Here is a 21115-nt window from a genome sequence, read left to right on the forward strand (position 1 = left end):
GTTGCTGCACACTGAGTGGATGTTTTCAGAGAACTACCCCAAGATCTCTTTCTTGAGTGGTAATACACAATGATGAGGTCTAAATTAGCTGTGTGTGTGTGTGTGTATATATATATATATATATTTATGATTGGGATTGTTTTCTAATGGGCAGTTCTTTCAGTTATCAACACTGAATCCTAGTCCTCATGGGGGCTTTCCGTTATTGGACCTCTTTCTCTGAAGGACGGGAGCACAGGAGAAGTGCATGCATGATCAATGAATCTTCTACCATGTGGCTCTCTGGACAAATGCAGACAGAGAGCCATGATAAAGGGGATTTTCCTAGACTGTAGGAGTTGTGTTGGTACTCTGGGCTGGAAAAGGAATGATTTTTGCCTGTCCTCCAACTTCTGAGGATATTCCCAATCCAAAGCTTATCCAACATTTGACCCCAAGTGAATTTTTTGACAAGCCCCCTCCCCCATAGCTCTTCCCTTTGTTTGCTGGAGTCCATGTTTTTCTTATGTCTTGAATTTGTTTAAGGCTTTTGAGATTTACTTTTAAAAGTAAGTCCTACTGAAATAATAGGGATCCGAGAGCATTCCTGGGGACTTCTTCCTGATTTCACCAGATACCTCATGTGGCCTTTGAAGAGGAGATAATCCAAATCAACCATGCTTTCAAGTTGGGCTAGGGTAGATGCCCAGACCTGCAATATGATTATGGATTCAGAGAGTTATCTCCTGAATTCTACTGTATAAGTTCTTCTTACAGAGCCATATTTTTGCTCAGTCCCCAAAAGGTCAATGAACTTTGAGACCTAGAGGATGAAAGACAAGCCGTGTGAAATGATATCAAATCAAAGGCTCCAACTATTTGTTCCCTTTACCAAAGGAAGCTTGCTCTCTTATGTTATATGTGCAAGTTGTTCTTAATTTAAATAATTTATACTTTTTGTGGCTTGTGCGTAGTCACTAGCCGGTGTATATTGTTTGTTTTCTTAAGATTTCTTTTTAGACAACTCAAGTTTTTAAAGATTTTTGTCATACACTGTTCCTACTTTTCTGTGTATTTTTCATCTATGAGTGTTAAAATGGTTTGAAAATTGAAACTTCAGAGGGTTTTTTTGTTACTATTTAGATTTTCATGTTAAATCCATTTGATCATATAGATACGGTGGTTCAGTATCTCTGATGTGGAGTTTCTTACAAATTTTTCTAATAAATATTGGCTCATTCCATAATAGTACCAATCTAACAGTCGGACTATTGCAACCTGCTCGTTATTAGTCTTTTACTAGAAAATATATTTCTGGCTTTTAAACATATCCTTTCATTCTGTTATTGATTTGGGATACTTATTTAAAATATCAAAGCTCTGCTGTTTTGTTGTTTGTCTCCCCCTTTCCCCGAAGAAATCAGAAACAAGAAGTTTGACCAAATCAGCAGTTGGCTTGACTCATTGGTTGGGCAGGTAGTATCTTCCTAAAGAAATAGAAAAGAGACATGGGAGAGAAAAAGAAACCAGAGAAGACAACAGAATTTAGATCCTCATTGTCATATGACAAGGCTTTATAAATGTTGACAATCTTAGTAAAGAAGAGAGAAATAAAGCCAGTAGGGTCAAAAGATGAATTGTCATAGGAAAATCCAGAAATAGAGATTACATGAGAGACCAGAAGTTTGTCATCTGGCATGTACATAAGAATTTGTCAAACTGTTTTGTTATGAATAATTATTACGAATTTAGCTCCTGTTTCAATTAGTGAATAATTCACAAACCAAGATTGATTTTTTTCAATGTACAGAATTTGTTGATTGTCAGTATTCACTTGTGGACAGGATAAGTAATTGACAGCATGTCACCTATTTGCAGCTTGTTCATGTTGACTTTGCTTTTGGTATTCATAGACTCGATTGTCTGTGTCTTAGGGTATGTCTACACAACAAAGTTATTTGGAAATAACAGCCGTTATGTCGGTTTAGCGTTTACACAGCCAAACCTCTATTTTGAAATTAAATCAAAATAGTGGCGGGCTTATTTTGAAATTGGTAAACCAATCCACGAGGAATAGCACCTATTTGGAAATTACTATTTCGAAATAAGCGCCGTGTAGATGCTTATTTCGAAATAGGAGGCCTCCAACCCTTCCCAGGGTGTCCTGGTAGCCACTACCACGAAAACTCCTCTCCCTTTACCCCTCCCCGGAGCCCTTAAAGGGGTAGACTCTGGCCACAGTGCCTGTGCCAGCTCCAAGCCTGCCAGCCCGGAGCCAGCAGTCATTGCCCCGACCCAGTGGCCCCAGCATGAGCAAGGCAGCCAGTGCCAGCTAGCCCTTCACCACTCCCCAGGACCAGTTTGCCAGCCCCCAGGAGCCTGTCAGGGGCCGGAAAAGGCGGGCACCTGCCTGGTCCAGGGTGGAGATCAGAGACCTAATTCAGGTTTGGGAGGATGCCTTCAACATCCATGATCTCCGCACTAACCGGAGGAATGCAACCACGTAAAGGCGGATGGCTTCCAGCCTGGCTATCAAATGCCACATGCGAACCCAGGAGCAGGTTCGCATGAAAATAAAGGAGCTTAAGCAGGCATATGCCAGGGCCACAGGGGTCAGCTCCTAGCCGGGGCAGACCCAGACCCCTGCCCCTATTTTGATGCTGGATATTGCATCCTGGGGGGCAGGACGGTCCATGCCCCTCAGGTGGTCATCAACCTTGGGGCAGAGCTTGCTGCCTCCTGCTGCTCCAGCCCCTGCTGCCTCCCCAGCTACCACTCCTTCTCCCGCTCCCGCTTCTTCCTTCCCATCCTCCCCACACCCCAAGGGACACTGAGGCTCCCGCACCCATGGTGCTGGGAGACAGTTGGGCCAGCGAGGCCCTGAGCTTCTCCTCCCCCTTCCTCCCCTTGTCTCCCCCTGCCAGCTCCATCCTCCCCTCTCCCACCTTCTTTCCCCAGTTTCACCTCAGTTTCATTCCCTCCCACCCCAGTTTTGTTCAATAAAGACGCTTTGTTGTAATGAACACGTGTCTTTTATTGTACAGCAGGAAGGGGGGGCTAGGGAGGGGTAAGTGGAAGGCCGTGAGGGAGGAATGAGGCACAAGCCCCCAGTGGGACACACCAGGGAGACTGTTACTGCCTGCAGAACGTGCTGCCAGGCTCACAGCAACAGGTCCAGGAGAAGCACCAGAGTGCCCAGTGGTGGCTCCAGCTCCATGCTGCAGAGTGCTATGATGTCCTGAGTGGGGGCAACCAGAGCACACAGAGAAAAAAATGCTTTGCTGTCCCTCAGCGAGGTAGGTAGGCAAGCAAGCAGGGAAACCTTAGAACTGGCTGTCCGGGGGCGGGGGCTCCCTTTAAGCACAGGTCTCAGATACCTTGTGTGGCTGCTGCCTGAGGCTAACTCCTGACCTGATGCCCTGTCAGAGCCAGTTCTGGCCAGCCTTAGATGCAATTCAGCATCCTATCAGTGTGGACATGCTATTTCGAAATGCATTTTGTGTTTAGACGTGTTATTTCGAAATAAGCTATTTCAAAATAACTATTTTGAAATAATGCTGTAGTGTAGACATACCCTTAAGGTGTTAATGCTGCTTCTCGACTGTTTTATTGAAACATTTTAAGTATAATTTGAATAGAGAATAACAAATACTGCACTTTCTACTACAGGTTTTGGACAAATAATCACTTGTTATAAGTTTTATTAATTTTTTGGGGTTATAAACATTTTCACCACTATGTGGCAGCTGCTGAATATCTGCGATTAAAAGAAAAAGACCTTTTAGCAAACTGAACTTATTCCTTTTATTCATTAAAATATTAACATATGAGTTTAATTGTTCAGCCTGCCCTGAAGTGGACTTGATTTTGTTCCCATTAAAGTTAATGATATTTTTGCTTATTTTAATCAAAATGATACAGCCTTTTATAGGAGGTGTGACATGCTGTGCATACCTTGTGCTAGGCCAGGAGGGCTTAATGTCCTGTGGGCAGAGGAAGTCCCACCCCACCCCCTCGACACAATGAGCATGCTCCAAGAGCTGGGATAGTATAAAAGGGAGCAGCTCAGCTCAGTTGGGATTGGGCGCTGGAGAGGTAGGACCAGCCAGAAACCCAGATGACAGGAGCTAGAAAGGAGCGTCAGGGGAAGACTGGTGTTGTAGAGCCTGAGGACCTGAAACAATGTTGGGTCACCCCAATTCCAGAACTGGTAGGAAATGACCCAGGGAGGGGGTGTGAGTGGTATCTCCCACCTGAGTGAGCTCAGTGTGTTGCAATGGGATTCCCCACGGAGTGACTGGTGGCTCACTCCCTCAACGATAGGGCTGTGGGTTGGGATCCAGTGGAGTTGGGTGGGCCTGGACCTCCCTTCCAGAGCTACTGCTCCAACCCCTTTGACTCTAACCATTAGCCAAGGGCTACTTTATAGACACTGACCATCAAGCCATATGATTCTGTGACTCAAGGACTAATATATATAGATGATGGCCATTGCGCTGTGCTGCCTCAGAACGGGGCATGCTTAAGACGCAACAAGTGGTGGATAATGTGGGCATCGATCAGGACTTGCTAAGAAGCCCAGATGGAAAGACTGGAATAGGGGAACCCCCTCATCCTTGATAACAGTGGAAGATGGATTTAGACAAGCTTCTGAAGTGGATGTTGGAAAACCAACAATAGCAAGTAACTCAACAACAATTACAACAGCCTTAGCTGGTACCACAGTTGGCCCACCACTACCAGCTCCAAATGACTCAACATCAGGAACAGCTACAACAGCTGCTCCGTGAGCTGGCTACGCAGCACCAGAACCAACAGGAGGCTCTGGTCCAACTGATAGCAGCACTATTGTGCCCCAAGACCTGCCACCATGGGAGCAGTGTCGGGAATTGCCTTGATGGACCTACCCATTCAATTGGCAAAGATGGGACAAGTTGATGATCCAGAGACTTTCCTGGTCACCTTTGAACAGGTTGCTATGGCCACCAGGAATACTGATCCACACTATTGGCCCCTTATTTAACAGGATAGGAACACATGGCCTATTGCAACCTCAATGCAAGAGAGGTTTTATATTATGCAAGGGTGAAAGAGGTGACATTGGACCACACGGGTATCGGCCCAGAGAAGCTCTGGGGAATGCATACCCATGCGCCTCTTACCCTGGTCATGCCAAAATTGGTGATCTGGAACACTAACGGCAACTTAGCCAAGTCCCCGTAGGGAAGGAAAGGGACCCAACTAAGGAAGGCCTACAGTCCACTGGAACATGGGACCGTTGCTGGGAGTGTGGCCAAGAGGGACACATTTGACAAAACTGCCCAGATATGGACGGTAGTTACAACCATATCCAGCTCCCCAGTCACTGGGGCACAGAAACCCTGTCCAGGGAAGCTAGTGATGCTGGTGGCCATAGGGGGAAATGCAACAACCACCTTGGTGGACTCCAGATGCAGCCAAATGATTGTACAAAAGGGACTAGTCCCTGGTCTCCAACCCTCTGGGAATATGATCCGCCTACAGTGTATCCGTAGGGATAAATTACCCTATTCACCTGCGGCCGGGAAGAGGTCCTTCATGTAGGTGTGGTACCCCAACTAACCTATCCCATAGTATTAGGCTGCAACTGGCCCATGTTCAGAGAGGTTGTCCAGGATTGTCACTACCGACTCTCAAGAAGATGTCAACGCAGGAGACTGGATTGAACTTCCAGAGCCAGTGGAGCTTCAGGGAGAGAACACCTGCTGGGCTCACTCTTAAGGGTGAGGGTGTATGACGGGTTTTACATACCCTTTGCTGGGCCAGGAGGGCTTATTGCCTTGTAATAGGACTGCGTCCCACCCCTCCAGCCACACTGAGCGTGCTCCAAGGGGTGGGGCATTATAAAAAGGAGCAGCTTGGCTCCGTTGGGGCTGGGCGCTGCAGAGGTAGGACCTGCTACAGGAGCCCCAGAGGTGGACTAGCCAGAAACCCAGACGATGGGCGCTAGAGACCTAGGAGACTGCATTGAGCTTCCAGACCCAGTAGAGTCTCAGGGGAAGACTGGTGTTGCAGAGCCTGAGGACCCTGAAATCGTGTGTCACCCAATGCCAGAACTGGATGGAAGCGATCCAGGGAGGGTGCATACGTGGTGTCTCCCACCTGAGTGAGCTCAGCATGTTGCAGTGGGATTTCCCGCTGAGTGAGTAGCGGATCACTCCTCCATTGATGGGGTTGTGTGTCAGGGTCCAGTGGAGTAGGGTTGGTTTGGACTCCCTACCAGTGCTGCTGCTCTAACCCCTTTGACTCTAGTCCTTCGGCTATATTGTCCTGCAACTCAAGGACTACTTTCTGGACTCTGACCATTAGGCCATACCAAAAACTAAAGGTATAGAAAACATTACCTGTGTGGGAAGACTGAAAGAATTGGGTTTGTTTAATTTGGAAAACAGAAGACTGAAAAGAGACATAGCAGCTTTTAGATACCTAACAGGATGTTACAAGGAGAAGAGAGAAAAAATATTCTCCTTAACATCTGAGGAGAGGATAAGAAGCAACGGGCTTCAATTGCAGCAAGGGAGGTAGGTTTAGGTTGGATATTAGGAAACTTCCTAACTGTCAGGGTGGTTAAACACTGGAATAAATTGCCTGGGGAGGTTGTAGAGTCTCCATCATTGGAGATAGTTAAGTGCAGGTTAGATAAACATCTATCAGGGACAATCTAGATGGTGCTTGGTCCTGCCGTGAGGGCAGGGGACTGGACATGATGACCTCTCAAGGTCCCTTCCAGTTCTAGAATTTTATGATTCTATGACTAACATATGGACTGTGGCCATTGGGCCATGCTGCCTCGCAACAGGGAAGTGTGATGTGTTATATTTGTGTGAGAAGCATATGGTGGTAAACATGGACATCAGGAGCGATGTTTGTAGTGACATGATACATTATATTAATAGATGCACGAGAACCAACCTGCCACTCTAATACTCTAACTACCTTTAATGATGTAATCTTATTATATTAACCTTCATATCCATTGTGTTTTTGTGTCTGAGGCCGGCCATATCTCTTCACAGAGCTTGATCCAGTAATGATTTGCACAGCGTCTGCTTGCTTGCTTCACCTCAGCTTTTGCATGTTGATGTCTCACTTTGGTGTTCTCTGTTGGCTTTTTGATGTATTCCAGATAGGCTGTGCTCTTAACGTTGATTGGAAGAAACATTTCAGCTTCATTTTCTTCAAACCCAGGAGCAATGCCTGAGGGGGCTCAGGAGGAACATGACCCTCCCAAATGTCATGGGCAACAGGGGCAAGAGGCCAGAGCCTTTGGGTGGGGGGGGGATCTGGTGCCCACAGCAGGGTTCAGGCCACCTGTACTCACTGGCAATGGCAGCGGGGGTGGGAAGTGGGGCCCTTGACTGTTTGAACATGTGTGACAGGGAAGGGATCACGTGATGATTCCTTGTTCTGTTCACTTCCTCTGGGGCATCTGGCACTGGCCACTGTCGGCCGACAGGACACTGGGCTAGATGGACCTTTGGTCTGACCCAGTATGGTCGTTCTGATGTTCTCCTCCCCACACTCATTTCCTGGTGGGGAGTGAAGCAACAAGTTGGGGAGCAGAGTGAGCTAGGGTTGTGTCACTCCTCTTCCACTCACTGCTGGTTAGCGTGGGTGGCAGTGAGGACCACCCCTACTGCCCACGCCAGCTCCCCACTAGTCTCCTGATCTTCACTCGGGAGGGAAGGAGAGAGTTTGGGAGTAGACGCTGGGAAGAGATGTGGAGGGGCAGAGCAGGGGCAGGATCTCGGGTGGAGGGGGCATTGTCCCAGTATTCCTCTGGGCTGGGGTGGCATGGGGAGGAGTCACGTGGGAGGTAGTCACATGGCCAGTGCCCTCCCCCCTTTTCCTTCCTCACCAGTTGCCACTGTTCAAACCAGTCCTTGATGCTCTCTTTCCCCCAAATGTAGCTAATGCTGTTTCATGGATTGTTCTTAAATCTTCCCAAAATTCCTCGGCCCTCTCTGTTAATGACTTCACATGCATGCTGAATTCAAAAGCCTTCACCTAAGCCTAGTATTTCTCTGGATTTTGGTATTAATAGCATTGACATTGGGCTGCTCTTAGGTTTTACTCCATGTAGTTTCCTGGCTGTGATCCTCACTTTGCTAATGATCAAGGAGTGGTCAGTGTCCCAATCAGCACTGTGGAATGTGCATGGCTGCATCCAGACTGGCTTGGCCCCACTATGGCTGCCTTGTTCAGACTCTTCCTCACTTTCCTCCATGGCCCCCGGTCACTTGATGTCTGTGGGACCTCACCCACCTAGGGACCTGGGAGCTCCCCAATGGCTGTCCCAATAGCAGTTTTGGATCCCTTGAGTATTCCATCAAGCCCAGGGTATGTTACTTACTGTTTCATTCCCTTCCAAGCCCCAGTTACCAGCAGCAAGAGTCAGCTGCCCCCTACATCACAGGCCCATCCACAACACCTCCTCCTGAAGCCTGGCAAAGTTTCCCACCTCATACAAAGGAACGGTCGGGGGATACACAAGATGCCACCCCTCTCCTTCCCGGTGGCTTCATTGAGTTCCTCTCCCAACAAAGCAGAGACAGGGGCCTCCATTACAGGCCCACCTCCTATGGATTTCTTCTTATGGACTTCTTTCCCACCATGCTCCCTAGTTGCTGAAGCATTGAAAGCAACAGGATCATCAGGCTCCGGTGCTCAAATCCAAAGATGCTAAACACCTTGGCTTGTTCAGCCACAAGTTCTACTCCACATGGGGGCTTGATACTCAGGATAGCTAACCAGCTAGCTATCCTCAGTTGCTATGGTTATAACTCTTGGGCCGCCATCTTTTAATCCAAGGACGTATTGCCCCAGGAGTCACAGGATGAGTGTGCTGCTTTTGCTCAGGATGGCAAAGCGGTATCCCGTCCCTGCCTCCAAGCTCCCTTGGTAGATTCCTTCTGTGCCCTTTCTCAACCACCTATCCCGTTTTCAAGATGCCTGGGCTGCCATCATTGGACTGCTGGGTCCTTCAGACCATGGAAATGGGCTACTCTTTCCCGTTTCTGTGCTCCCTGCCTGTTCCTTTGTAGGAACCCCTCTCATGAGCAGCTTGTACTTTGTGATTTTCACATGCTTTTGGATCTAGGGGACGTGGAGGAGGTTCTTTAGGACTCCAGAGGCAGGGTTTTGTACTCCCAATATTTCCTTGTCCCCAAGGCGAAAGGGGGCCTCAGCCCATCTTAGACCTTCAGGAGCTCAACAAGTTCATGATCTGCCACAAGTTTTGGATGGTCTCCCTGGGTTCCATCATTCTTTTCTAGGATCCAGGGGATTGGTACACTGCCCTCGACTTAAAGGACGCCTACTTTCATATTGCGATCGAACCCTCGTACAGATGATACCTTCAGTTCCAGGTGGGACAGTTGCACTTCCAGTTCGTGTCCCATCCTTTTGGGCTTTCTGCAGCACCCTGGGTGTTGACCAAATGCACAGTGAATGGTGGTGACCTTCCTCAGGCGTTGCAAGGTCCAGGTCTGCCCCTATTTGGACAACTGGCTCCTGCGTGGCCGTTCTTATCAAGAGGTGGGCACATGTCACCATTACCAAGAGTGACGGTCTACTGGTTGGGTCTGTTGCTTAACTCCAGAAAGTCAACTCTCGTTCCTACACAAAGGGTCGAATTCACCAGGGTAGTGCTCGATAGCACATGCCAGAACAACATTCCTGCCAGAACAACACTTCACAGTGTTGACCGAGATCCTAAAGTCCTTTTCCTCAACTTTCTAGTCATTACGGCCAGAACATGCCTCAAGCTCCTGGATCACATGGAGACGCGGGCAGTTACTTCGGGCTAGTCAATTTCTAAAATGGCAACCGGCTGGGAACAGGCAAATCAAGCGTGGGATATTTAAATCCCGGGCTTGATTTGCAATTTCGGTCACCCTCATTAGCCTCCCTAGATCGATCTAGGGGGCAAGTGTAGACGTACCCGAAGTGTATTACCTACCGGGAGTACAGAACCAGCTGGGGGATCACCTCAGCCACTCTTTTCTCACGTACGAGCGGTCAGTTTGGCCAGATGTTCTCCACACCGTTTTCCGGAAGTCGGGGTTTCCCCAGCTCAACCTCTTTGCTACCCAGAACAATCGGAAGTGCCCACAATTCCGTTCTGGGGCCTCAGTCCAAAATCCCTAGCAGACGCATTCCTGTTTCCGTGGCAGACTGGACTGTTGTACGCTTTCGCCACATTTCCACTGGTCCACAAGGTGCCCCTCATGCTCCGAAGCATCAGGGTGAACGTTATCTTAAAGCCCACGCCTGGGCCCATCAGCGCTGGTACCCTGTCCTCCTGGAGCTGTTAGTACAACCACTTATTCCACTTCCCCTGCTCCCAGACCTCATTATACAAGACCATGGCTGTCTTCCCCACCTGCCCCTATGCTCTCTCCATCTCACATAACCCTTTGTTTAGCTTTCACGGGCATTGTCCCATAGAAAGTGTCCACCAGAATAAAATTAAGTTTCTTTTGTGTGGAATTTTGTGCAATAACAGTCAGATGTGGAATTTGTTGCTGAAGAGTCATACAATTGATAGTGTATAGTTTATTGTGTCCTGAAATAGTAGAATGATTTGACTGTGTGCATTTGGGAAACACAATATTCTTTGTTGTTTATCAAGCTATTTAGATGTGTAATCACAAGCCACTCTAAAAGTAATTATGCAATAACAGGATAATTATTAAAATGTCACCACCACATGTTCTGTAATGATTCAGTTGACATCCTTTTATTTGACAGACACAAACCTTTTAGCTGGCAGAGTTAACTTAAACCTCTAAAAGAGACATCTGTATACTTTATTGTAAAATCATTTACAGCTGAATTATTAGAATAAGATCTGAAAAGTAGGATATACCAGCATTGTCCTATACTTCTACCAGGAAAACAAGAATTCTGAAGAATGAAAGGCATATCAAATATATCATTTAAGGTGAGGGCTTTTATCCTATAGAATGAAGTAATGTTTATGACTCAATCTAAAATAAGTGAATTAACAACTATATTAAAATTGCCAGTGATGATAAAAATCTTGAAAGGAAAAACACAGTCATAAATATTTGTTACCATTGTATAGATTTTTAAAAACCTTTGTTATATTTGTTTTATAGGCACATGCTTACAAGTTGGAGTAAAAAAACCCATTTTAATAATAATATTTTATGCCTCTGTACATATAAATGATATATAATGTTGATCCTTGTATCTATTTTATCTTTAGTGTAAATACTGTGATTATAAATATCAATTCAACTCAATAAGTATTTACTGAAAAAAATCAGAAATAAAATAAAATAATGGAAATTCTATAATTTGGTATGCAGAAATTGTTGTCATTCTTTTTATACCATCAGAATTCAGCTTGAGTGATTAATGTTTGCATGGTAGTTTGTAATGTGTAGTTATAAAGTAGCAAAAGTATGCTTAGTTTAATTCTCATAAAGAAAATCTTTACAGAATTTAATAAATTAGCATTTATACCTATTTTAGCATGTAAGAAAGAAGCAAAGTTATAGTCTGCTCATGCAGAATTTATTCTTTAAATTGTACTTATTTTCAGTTCTTTAAGAACAATCCCTATTTTGGTCAGTCACAGTAGTTTTTTAAAGGGAGCTTTTAGAAAATACTGTCAAAGAGTATTACTTTAAAAAATGGATTTATGCATACTTTATTTCTTCTCTCTTTTTGTCTTTTTCTTTCATCAGTTTCACAGGTTGGTGTAGGTGAGCTGGTTTTTCTTTCCTTTGCTGTTTTTCTTGTTCTGATTGATTTTGCCGGAGACCCATTACTGAGTAAATACACTGATTTGTAATATTTGCCATAAATTCTTCTTTTTGTAAAAGCCATCAAAGTCCACGTTAATTAAAAATTAAGCCAAATGCATTATTGTACAGTTCACATAGCATGTATAACCCTTAAAAGTCATTTTTGCTGTTTCAAGTGCCTTCAAAGAGAGAGTGATAGAAATGAAGCCGTGTTAGTCTGGTGTAGCTGAAACAAAATACAGGACTATGTAGCACTTTAAAGACTAACAAGATGGTTTATTAGATGATGAGCTTTCATGGGCCAGACCCACTTCCTCAGATCATGGTTGTGACTATTTTCTTCCACTATTTGATCTGAGGAAGTGAGTCTGGCCCACGAAAGCTCATCACCTAATAAACCATCTTGTTAGTCTTTAAAGTGCTACATAGTCCTGTATTTTGTTTCAGAGAGAGAGGATATTTTTCATCTGTGCAAAATACACAGTGCTTCCCAAATTAGATACCTTTAAATAAGTCTTAGGGACATTTGTAGCAATAAGTTCACAATCTGAAAAGGGAATGTATTCAGTATTACCGACCCCAGGCCTTCAAAAACCATAAGTTAAGTCCCCAGAAGCCATGGGATTGGCTTAAAAATCACAAAACTTTTGCCGCCTTGTTTCTGAGACATTCAGGATTTTTCATAGCTTTCCTCTGCAGTTCGGAGGGCTAACACATTTTTTTTTTAAAGAAAGCTGAGAGTCTCATGTAATCACATGTCTCCAGGAGTTGAAGCTTTACGAAAAACACCAAATATCATGAGACTTGTGATGAAATTGCAGGAGTTGCCAACACTGCCAGTAATGCATGCTCGTGCATTCAGCCCACCCAGTCAATAGAAGTTCTTCTGGGCTTGCAGGAGCAGGGCTATAAAGATCAAAATGTATCGGGACAGAGAGGGTTTTCTTTTTTTTTTTAATTGAAAACCTTGATAACATGTAACAAACTGTCAGCATCAATCTTTCCTCACTCACAGCTATGGGTGGTGGTTGGGCTATCAGAATACTTAAAAGCCAAAATATCATGACCCCTCTTTCTACGGTAGTCAGAAATAACCCGGGTCCGTTCTCTGTTCTCTCCAGCACTATGATATTGCGCCTGCCTTTACTTTCAGCAATTGAAATAGGATTCTGACCCTCCTGCATCCATAATCCTCTTAATGTTTGAGCTGTTGCTCCATTTGATTGGAAGTTTTCCTTTGAACAGGTGACTCAGAAAGGCTGGTGACCATTTCAAAGTTGCTACTTGCTTTTCTCATTGCTGAGATGCAAGAAGACTGCTCAGAAGGTGCCTTTATTGTGTCTCAGCGGTATTAGTGAGCTTTACTTTTTAGTTTCATTACAGCCTCGTATTGATTGAGTAGTCACGATCCATTCCCTTTTGTGTAACCGTATTTGAGCTTTATCTCCTTTTTTTATACTCAGGTGGCTTGCTGACTCAAAAGTCCTTGTTGGGCGTGGGCTCCGTTTGTGAATGTGGAACAACAAACAGTTCAGTAAAGTTCAAACCCATGTCTCTAGAGCAGTGTTTCTTAAACTTTTTAAGACCAAGGAACACCAAACAATAATTTTTTTTAATGAGGAACACCAAGGATTTTTTGTTAAGAAGAAGGGGAAAAAAGGGGGGGAGGGGTTTGGGGGGAAAGTTGAGCAAAAAAAAAAAAGTCGCCTTCCCCTTTAAGGGTGGCCATTTTGAATTCTGTTGTTCTCCGTGGCACACCTCCGGCTGCCTCACGGCACACTGGTGTGCCACAGAACACAGTTTAAGAAACACTGCTCTAGAGCAAATGCACTTTGGATGTCACAGTCCAGGTACTATGAGTCTTTGGAGTATCATTAGCTGAGCATGTGTCATTTTGGAGTCAGCTGTCTAGGGTGGCTAGTTTGCTAGGTTTGGCTTGATGTAAACCAATGCTACAATTATTTGTGGAATTGGGGTTTGATTGTTAAATCCTGGGCCCTATCTAGAGGCCCAGACTTGGCTTTGATGCATTCCTTATTCAGGCAAAACCACCGATGTCAATGGCAGCTTTGGTTGGATAAAGTCCAAGTCATCCCATGGAGGGGCAGAATTCCTCTTCTGTGCATGGTAGAGAACTGAGCCACCTCATGGTAGGGGTAGAGGGTGCATGTGCAGGAAGGGGGAGACGATCGGGCAGTGTCCGCACACAGACATACAGGTGTAACTCGACTCAGGTGAGTGGTCCCAGTGGTTGATAATTGAGCTGCGTAAAGCTGCACACCTGAGAGTGGCTTCAGACTTGTCCCTTTTGTTTATAAACTTCCTGGACTACATTTGCATGCACAAATCCCAGCTTGACAGCAAAAATGCTGAGTGTTGCCGGTATGTTTGGAAGGTGAGAAGGAGAATCGCTGCATGCAGAGAAACAGTAGGGGCTTTGCAAATATTTCGACAAGCAGCTTAACAGAGAAGTGCTGAAATAAAACAGACTTGCAAACAGTCTGTGTGCTAGTCCAAAAGTGGTGATGTAACACAGTATCCCACTTCAGGCATCCTTATACGATTGAATGTTAGATCGTGCCCTTTTTGTAGCAGACTGACAACATTTCATGAGGCAGAGTAGCAAAGTTTGAGGCGTACATATAATAGAAATACTATGAGGCATTAAGGGAGGTTTTTTTGCATCAGGACCCAGGGCATATCTGAACACAAGATTTATATCTCATTCACCCTTATCCAAGTAAATACTTGACACAATCCAGCAAGATGACCTTTTAAAATCATGTTTTAATAAACATGTCTTGATTCTGATTTATGTTTTTAGATCTGTTTTTTAAACTTGTGTTAGAGTATCTGTTGGAATCCCACTAAGGAACACCATGAATTAATGTAAAACACATGCAACTGAAAAGAAATACTAATATATTAGGAAATAATAAAAATAAACCCCTTTAAATTGTACTATTTTGCACTGAACTCAGTTATGGTGTGCCTAAAATAGCAGCGTTTCAGCTCTTGCATGCATTAGAACAGATATAGTTATAGTTAATTAGCCATTTTAAAATAGTACAAATGTGCTTCATGAGGATCATTTTAACTTAAATATTAAACACTGACTCATCAGGCAAATTAGCATTTTGTGTCTCATGGCACTTTCATTTGTGCTATTGAGTTAGGAAGAATGGAGCTTGGAACAGTGACGTTGGGAAAAGGAAGAGACTGGACACAGACGTTTCAGGTAATGTGTGTTCCCTATGGCACAAGCGTTGCAGTGTGAAACCTAGTCAGTCATGCGTTTTGTGATTTTAAAGAGAAGTTCAGCATTTTGATCATTTTAACTAGAATGAAGAAAGCCCAGAGTCGCCACGTGGAACGTACAGTTCCAGCACAGAGAGCTCTGAAAGACTTGCATGATCTCAGCTTGCTTTATAAACTATCCAAAGTAAGTTGAAGACTTTCAGAAAAGTATTGTCTTCACTTGGGGAAAAATGCTGCCCATTCAGATATATCCGCTACAACTATACCCACCCAGCAATTCAGACCTTTATTGTGGACAGTCTCATCTCTCAGAAGGATGAATTAGAGGTAGCTCCGTTGCATTTAATGAGAGTTTTGAGACCTCCTTGTACTGTAGCTGGGTGGCACTGTAGGCAAGCTGTGATCCTTTCCCTCCAACTTTCCCTGTACCTCTCTGTTGCACTTGTTAGATGAGTATGAGCCTGATATGTAAATGATGGGAGAAAGCATGCCCAGAATCCCATCTAATAACTGTGCACTGCAAACCTTGCATACTACAAGATTTTGGGACCTGGGGAACTGCTAACGCTTCAGTTCAGTGGTGCCCTGTTTGCATTCAGCCTGGCGTTTTCCTTTCTTGCACGCACCGGAGTGTGTCAGCTTGCCGTCTTACTGAGTTTTTAATAAGTAAACCAAGGGAGCCTTTCAAATGAGATTTGCTGCCTCGACACCAGTGCCGAAGAGAAACTGTTCCCTTTTGCTGCGTGAGCTGCACGTTACTTTCTAAAGTAACTGGCTTGCCACCCATGGATCTGAAGTGCCTATTACAGCCGTTCGGAGTAAAGTGCAAGTAGCTTACTCTCTGGTTTCTGGTTCTGACATTCCCATGGCAACCTCCGCCCAATTTAGTCACAGTTCGCTGCCTCTCAAGTAGGATTTGTTCAGAAATGAATACAGGTTGCAGCCTGAAAAAGACACTTCCCCATGTGCTCCTGATGGCCAGTAAATAAGGCCTGAGACACAGTGTGAATATGAGCTTTTACTGTGTTTGGCAGGGCACAGTTTGCAAGGTTAGACTGTTTAATGGAGCCAGCAGTATCAAATAAAGGAAACTAAAAGAACAGCAAACAACTGAGATCAGCTACATTTTAAGTACAATGTGGCAACAGGAAGACTAGGCTGCCGCTTAGCATATGAAAGAAGAAGTGGACAGGAGTCAGGAAATGTGTGAAATCGTAAAAGACTTTGTGAAGTGTTGGACTGGATAAGGATTTACCATTACAGATTGATAGGATATAAAAACTATGTAGCTGTGTCAAATATTTGATGCCTGCTTTGCGTGTGTGTCTCACACACACATAAACTGGATATAAAAATACCTGAAATATTATTGGAAGATCCTCTGCAAATGAGTGTGAAATTCTCACAATGATCCCTGTTTGGCTGACTCCTGCAGTGTCATGTGAGGATGGGCTGAGGGCTCTGGCAGGGTGTTAGCGTCATAGAATATGACACATAGGGGATGACTTACAGCAGCATTTCTCAAACTGTGAGTCCCGACCCCGTGGAGGGTCGTGAGCAACTTAGAGGGAGATTGCAAACAACTTAGAGAGGGGTCGCGAGCAGCTGAGATGCAGGTTGCAGCAATGGAGAGGGGGGGTCACAAGCAACGGAGAGGGGGGTTGCGGTATCATAAGTTTGAGAACCCCAACTTACAGTGTTGAAATGACATGTTGAGTACTCTCTGGTTTTTATGAACCATTTGTCCCAACTCAGTATGGCCATTCTTAGGTTCTTACTGTAAGATTTACCCCGCATTGCTCGGGTCCTTAACGTGTAAGTCTTATTTTTCTTCATTTAAATCATAGCTCTGGGGTGGGGCTGGGGATGAAGAGTTCCGTATGCAGGCTGCCCTGGGGAGAGAGGACAACCCCAGCCCTCTCTCACTGCAGCAGCTTGGGGTCAGGTGAGAAATGCCTCTCCATGGCTGCTGCAGCAGGCCCAGCTGGGGAGGGGGTGCATGTCCCCCAGCTGGGGCAGACAGACACACAAACAAACACACTTTCTGAAATATATAGTAAAATAGCTGTCCCTTTCTCCACCTCTTCCCCCTGCTGGTCCAGTGGTGTTCTAGCTATCCTGGTCCCCATCTCTAGCCCCTTGCTGCCCCCCTGTGGTCAATCTACAGTATCACAGTCCCTCCTACCATATTCCCCTTTCCATGTTATGAGAAACAATTGAATTCCAAGCACATCCCATTGTCTTGGCACAACAAAACCCTTACCTTGACCAAATTTGGCGGTCCTAGCTCTTTCCATTTAGGAAGAAACAAGTAGTCCTGTGGCACCCTGGAGGCTAACAAAAATATATAGGATCATGAGCTGTCAGGAATAAGACCCACTTCATCAGATGAGTTGGAATCGAAATAACAGAAACTATCTATCTATCTATCTATCTATCTATCTATCTATCTATCTATCTATCTATCTATCTATCTATCTATCTGCAGAAGAAGTACCTTTCAATTATAGGACCCATGTTAATGAAGCTAATTAAGTGGGCTGGATGTGTCCCATTCATAGCTTTTGATGTGGAAATGCGAATGTCAAAGGCAGGAGAAATTGGCTTTGTAATGCACCAACCAGTTAATGTCTTTATTCAAGCACAGGGTAACAGTGTCAAAATTCGAGCTGAATTCCAGTTCAGCAGTCTCCCTCTGTAACTGGGCAGTGAAATTCCTTTGTAGAAGAACAGCTACTTTTAAATCCATGACTGAGTGGCCAGGAACTCAGGTTTCTGTGTGTTCCCGTTTCTGATGTCTGATTTGTGTCCATTTATCCTTTGTTGCAGACTGTCCAGTTTGGCCAATATACGTGGCAGAGGGGCATTGCTGGCACATGATTGCATAGATCACATTAGAGGATGTGCAGCTGCATGAGCCCCTGATGTTGTGGTTTATGTGGTTAGTTCCTGTGATGGTGTCACTTGTATAGATATGCAGACAGAGTTGGGAACAGAACAGCTGTCATCACCTACAGCCTCTAGCGTAAACCCCTCCAACACATCACTGACAATCAACAACCTATCCTGGAAAACGATCTTTCATCGCACAGGGCTTGGGAGACAGGCTAATCCTCACCTACAGACAGCCCCCAAACCTGAAGCCAAACCTTTCCAGCAACATCTCAGATACACTCACTCAGGAACCTACCCCTATAATGAACCCCGTTGCCAACTCTGTCCACAAAGGATAGAAACCCTCCCTTCAACTTTCCTTACGCTTCTCAGTCCAGAGTGATCAGTGATTGATTTAATGGGTCTTCACTAGACCCACTAAATCAAACCCTGAAGATTGATTGTCACAGCGCCAATCCCCCCGTAAGTATAGACATGCCCTGAGCAGGGTTTTGCCTGCAGTTGCTGCTCTTTACTGCTCTGGTACTGGGCACAGGGACGGAACACAGGGAGATGGTCTCTCTTGTGCTCCCTGTGCTGGCAGCCAAGCAGTGTGGAGGAAAAAACCGGTTGACTCAAATGCAGAAGGTAAAACAGGCAAAGGGGCTGCAGAGCAGAGGGTGTAGTGGACAAGGACTGGGGGGAGAGACTACACCTGGGGCCTTGCATAGAAGGAAAAGAAACTGGGTCTGGACACATAGGAGCCTGGGACTGTACCTCCTCTTTTAACAGAGGCCTGGGGGAACACCTATGACAGCGAAATATCGAAATACAATTCCCAAAGCATTATCAAGCCCAACCGGTTCCCTACGGCTGACCCAGTGCTCACTTACCTGGCTTTATTGGTTTCACCCAGTAACAACTAGATGGGTGAAACCAGGCAATTGTCCTCACACCGAGGAACAATGCAAGAGAGAAACACCCCCGGGCAAACACTTCACAAAACAGTTGCTCTGTACAGGGCTTCAGGGGGGCTGGGGGGGAGAAAGGTGGTAAAGGACACGATGCACAGGGGCCCAGCATTTCAAAGGAAGCTGGAGCTCCTGGCCACTGCTGCAGCTGGAGCCCTGGGTCCCTTTGAACTGCTGCGGAACTCCACGTAGCTTTGAGGTCTGGGTGGCGGGTCCCGGCGCCATGGTCCAGACGCACAGAGTCAGGCTCCCCTCCCACCTTGCCCTGGGGCCCATGGTGGCTGTCAGCCCCACTGGCTCCTTATCTGACCTCTCAGGCCTCGTTCTCAAAGGAAAGCTGCACAACACAGTCAAACGATGCTCCTGTGAAGTTACATTCATAACTGTGCTAGACACTGGGGCTGTGTCTACATTGGCACCCTTTTCCGGAAAAGGGATGCTAATGAGACAAGTCGGAATTGCAAATGCCGCGGGGGATTTAAATATCCCCCGCGGCATTTGCATGAACACGGCTGCCGCGTTTTTCCGGCTCGGGGCTTTGTCGGAGAAAAGCGCCAGTCTAGACGGGATCTTTCGGAAAATAAAGCCTTTTCCGGAAGATCCCTTATTCCTCTTAAAGGGTATCACAAGGAGAAAGGAGAAAATTTGTTCCTCTTGGTTTCTGAGGACAGGACAAGGAGTAATGGGCTTAAAGTGCAGCAGGGGAGGTTTAGATTGGACATTAGGAAAAAATTCCCAACTGTCAGGGTGGTCAAATATTGGAATAAATTGCCAAGGGAGGTGGTGGAATCTCCCTCTCTGGAGACATTTAAGAACAGGTTAGATAGACATCTGTCAGGGATGGTGTAGACGGAGCTTGGTCCTGCCTTGAGGGCGGGGGGCTGGACTCGATGACCTCTCGAGGTCCCTTCCAGTCCTATGATTCTATGATCCGTAACCCACTCACCCTGCTTTTGTGTCCTATGACCGGAGAGTTGTTAACAGGCCCCTTCACCTTGAATGGTCTCTTACAATGTGTGTTAATTACTTATGCTAATAGATCGCTTCCATTTAGTATTTAGCTGTAACACTTTACGCCCCTTTCATAGGTGTGAGGAAGAACTTGATGCATGTAACTGGAAAGCTCATCTCTTTTCCCAGCAGAATTGGATCCAAACTTAACGGTGCCTTTTTTTGGACTTCCTAGCACCATGAGTATAGACAATGATTCTTCATGGCTGGAGTGGGTAACGAAGCAGTTTGAAAGCATCGCTGGGGACGATAAAGAAATTGACTTGGAAGAATTCAAAACTGCTCTGAAAGTGAAAGAGGCAAGTTCTTTCGAGCATGGGAGACGTTTGGTTCAGATGGTCTGTTTTGCTGTGTAGATAACTGGACATGAGCTCAAATTGTAGAAGTCATATTAGACTTTGTCAGTATTTGGTGCAAAACAATAGTGGCAGATTAAAATGGAAGCTTCAGGGGATAGCCAAGTTAGTCTGTTACAGGAAAAAATAGATCTGGTAGCACTTTACTGTCTACATGTTTTGTTAGTCTATAAAGTGCTACCAGACCATTTGTTGGGTTTTTTTTGGAATAAAATGGTTCTGTGATCTGTTGTTGCCCTATTTTAAATAGAAGAGTGAAGCTTAAAAAATGGATAGGCGAGGCTAATGAAGAAGTGTTTTAAAGAGAGCTTTGATTAGTCACTGTATATTATTAGCAGTCTTGGAAACCATGGGTGAAAGACGAGCTAAATCTTGAAGTTAGTCGGTTGGAGGAGTTTTGGGTAAGATTGCTCATTACCATGATATTCAGCCTTTTTCGGGCCATATTTTTCGCTGCTGTTAATAGAAGACTTCTGGATGGCTTTATAAGAAGTACCCATCACGTATTGTTGAAAATATTTGTTCCTTCCATAGTCCTTCTTCGCGGAGAGGTTCTTTGCATTGTTTGATTCTGACGGGAGTGGAACTATAAGTTTAGATGAGTTACTCAAAGCCTTCAACCTTCTCATCCACGGAGACGAAACAGACAAGCTACGATTCCTCTTCCAAGTTTACGACGTAGATGGTAAGATTCTGAAGAACGAACAGTAGTCATTTGGCTACCAGTGTTGCTGTCCTCCATGAGCATTAGCTACTTCTTAAAGATGGATGGAGGGAGCATGCCATTAGCATGTATTTACACTAATCAGATAGCTCAGCTCAAGCCATTGTCTAACATTCTAGCTTGCCA

General features: G+C 45.2%; 1 protein-coding gene across 1 annotated transcript in view; it reads left to right on the plus strand.

Annotated features, from left to right (window-relative positions):
- Positions 1–19643: 19643 nt before the first annotated feature.
- The window catches only part of NOX5 (NADPH oxidase 5), a 35795-nt gene continuing 34323 nt past the window's right edge, over positions 19644–21115 (plus strand). The window contains exons 1-2 of the mRNA XM_075896841.2: positions 19644–20208; positions 20800–20950. Coding sequence (XP_075752956.2) covers positions 20089–20208; positions 20800–20950 — 271 coding nt within the window. The 5' untranslated portion in view covers positions 19644–20088. The remainder of the gene's footprint in view (positions 20209–20799; positions 20951–21115) is intronic.

The sequence above is a fragment of the Pelodiscus sinensis genome, chromosome 14, assembly GCF_052426305.1.
Source record: "Pelodiscus sinensis isolate ZL-2025 chromosome 14, ASM5242630v1, whole genome shotgun sequence".
NCBI lineage: Eukaryota > Metazoa > Chordata > Testudines > Trionychidae > Pelodiscus > Pelodiscus sinensis.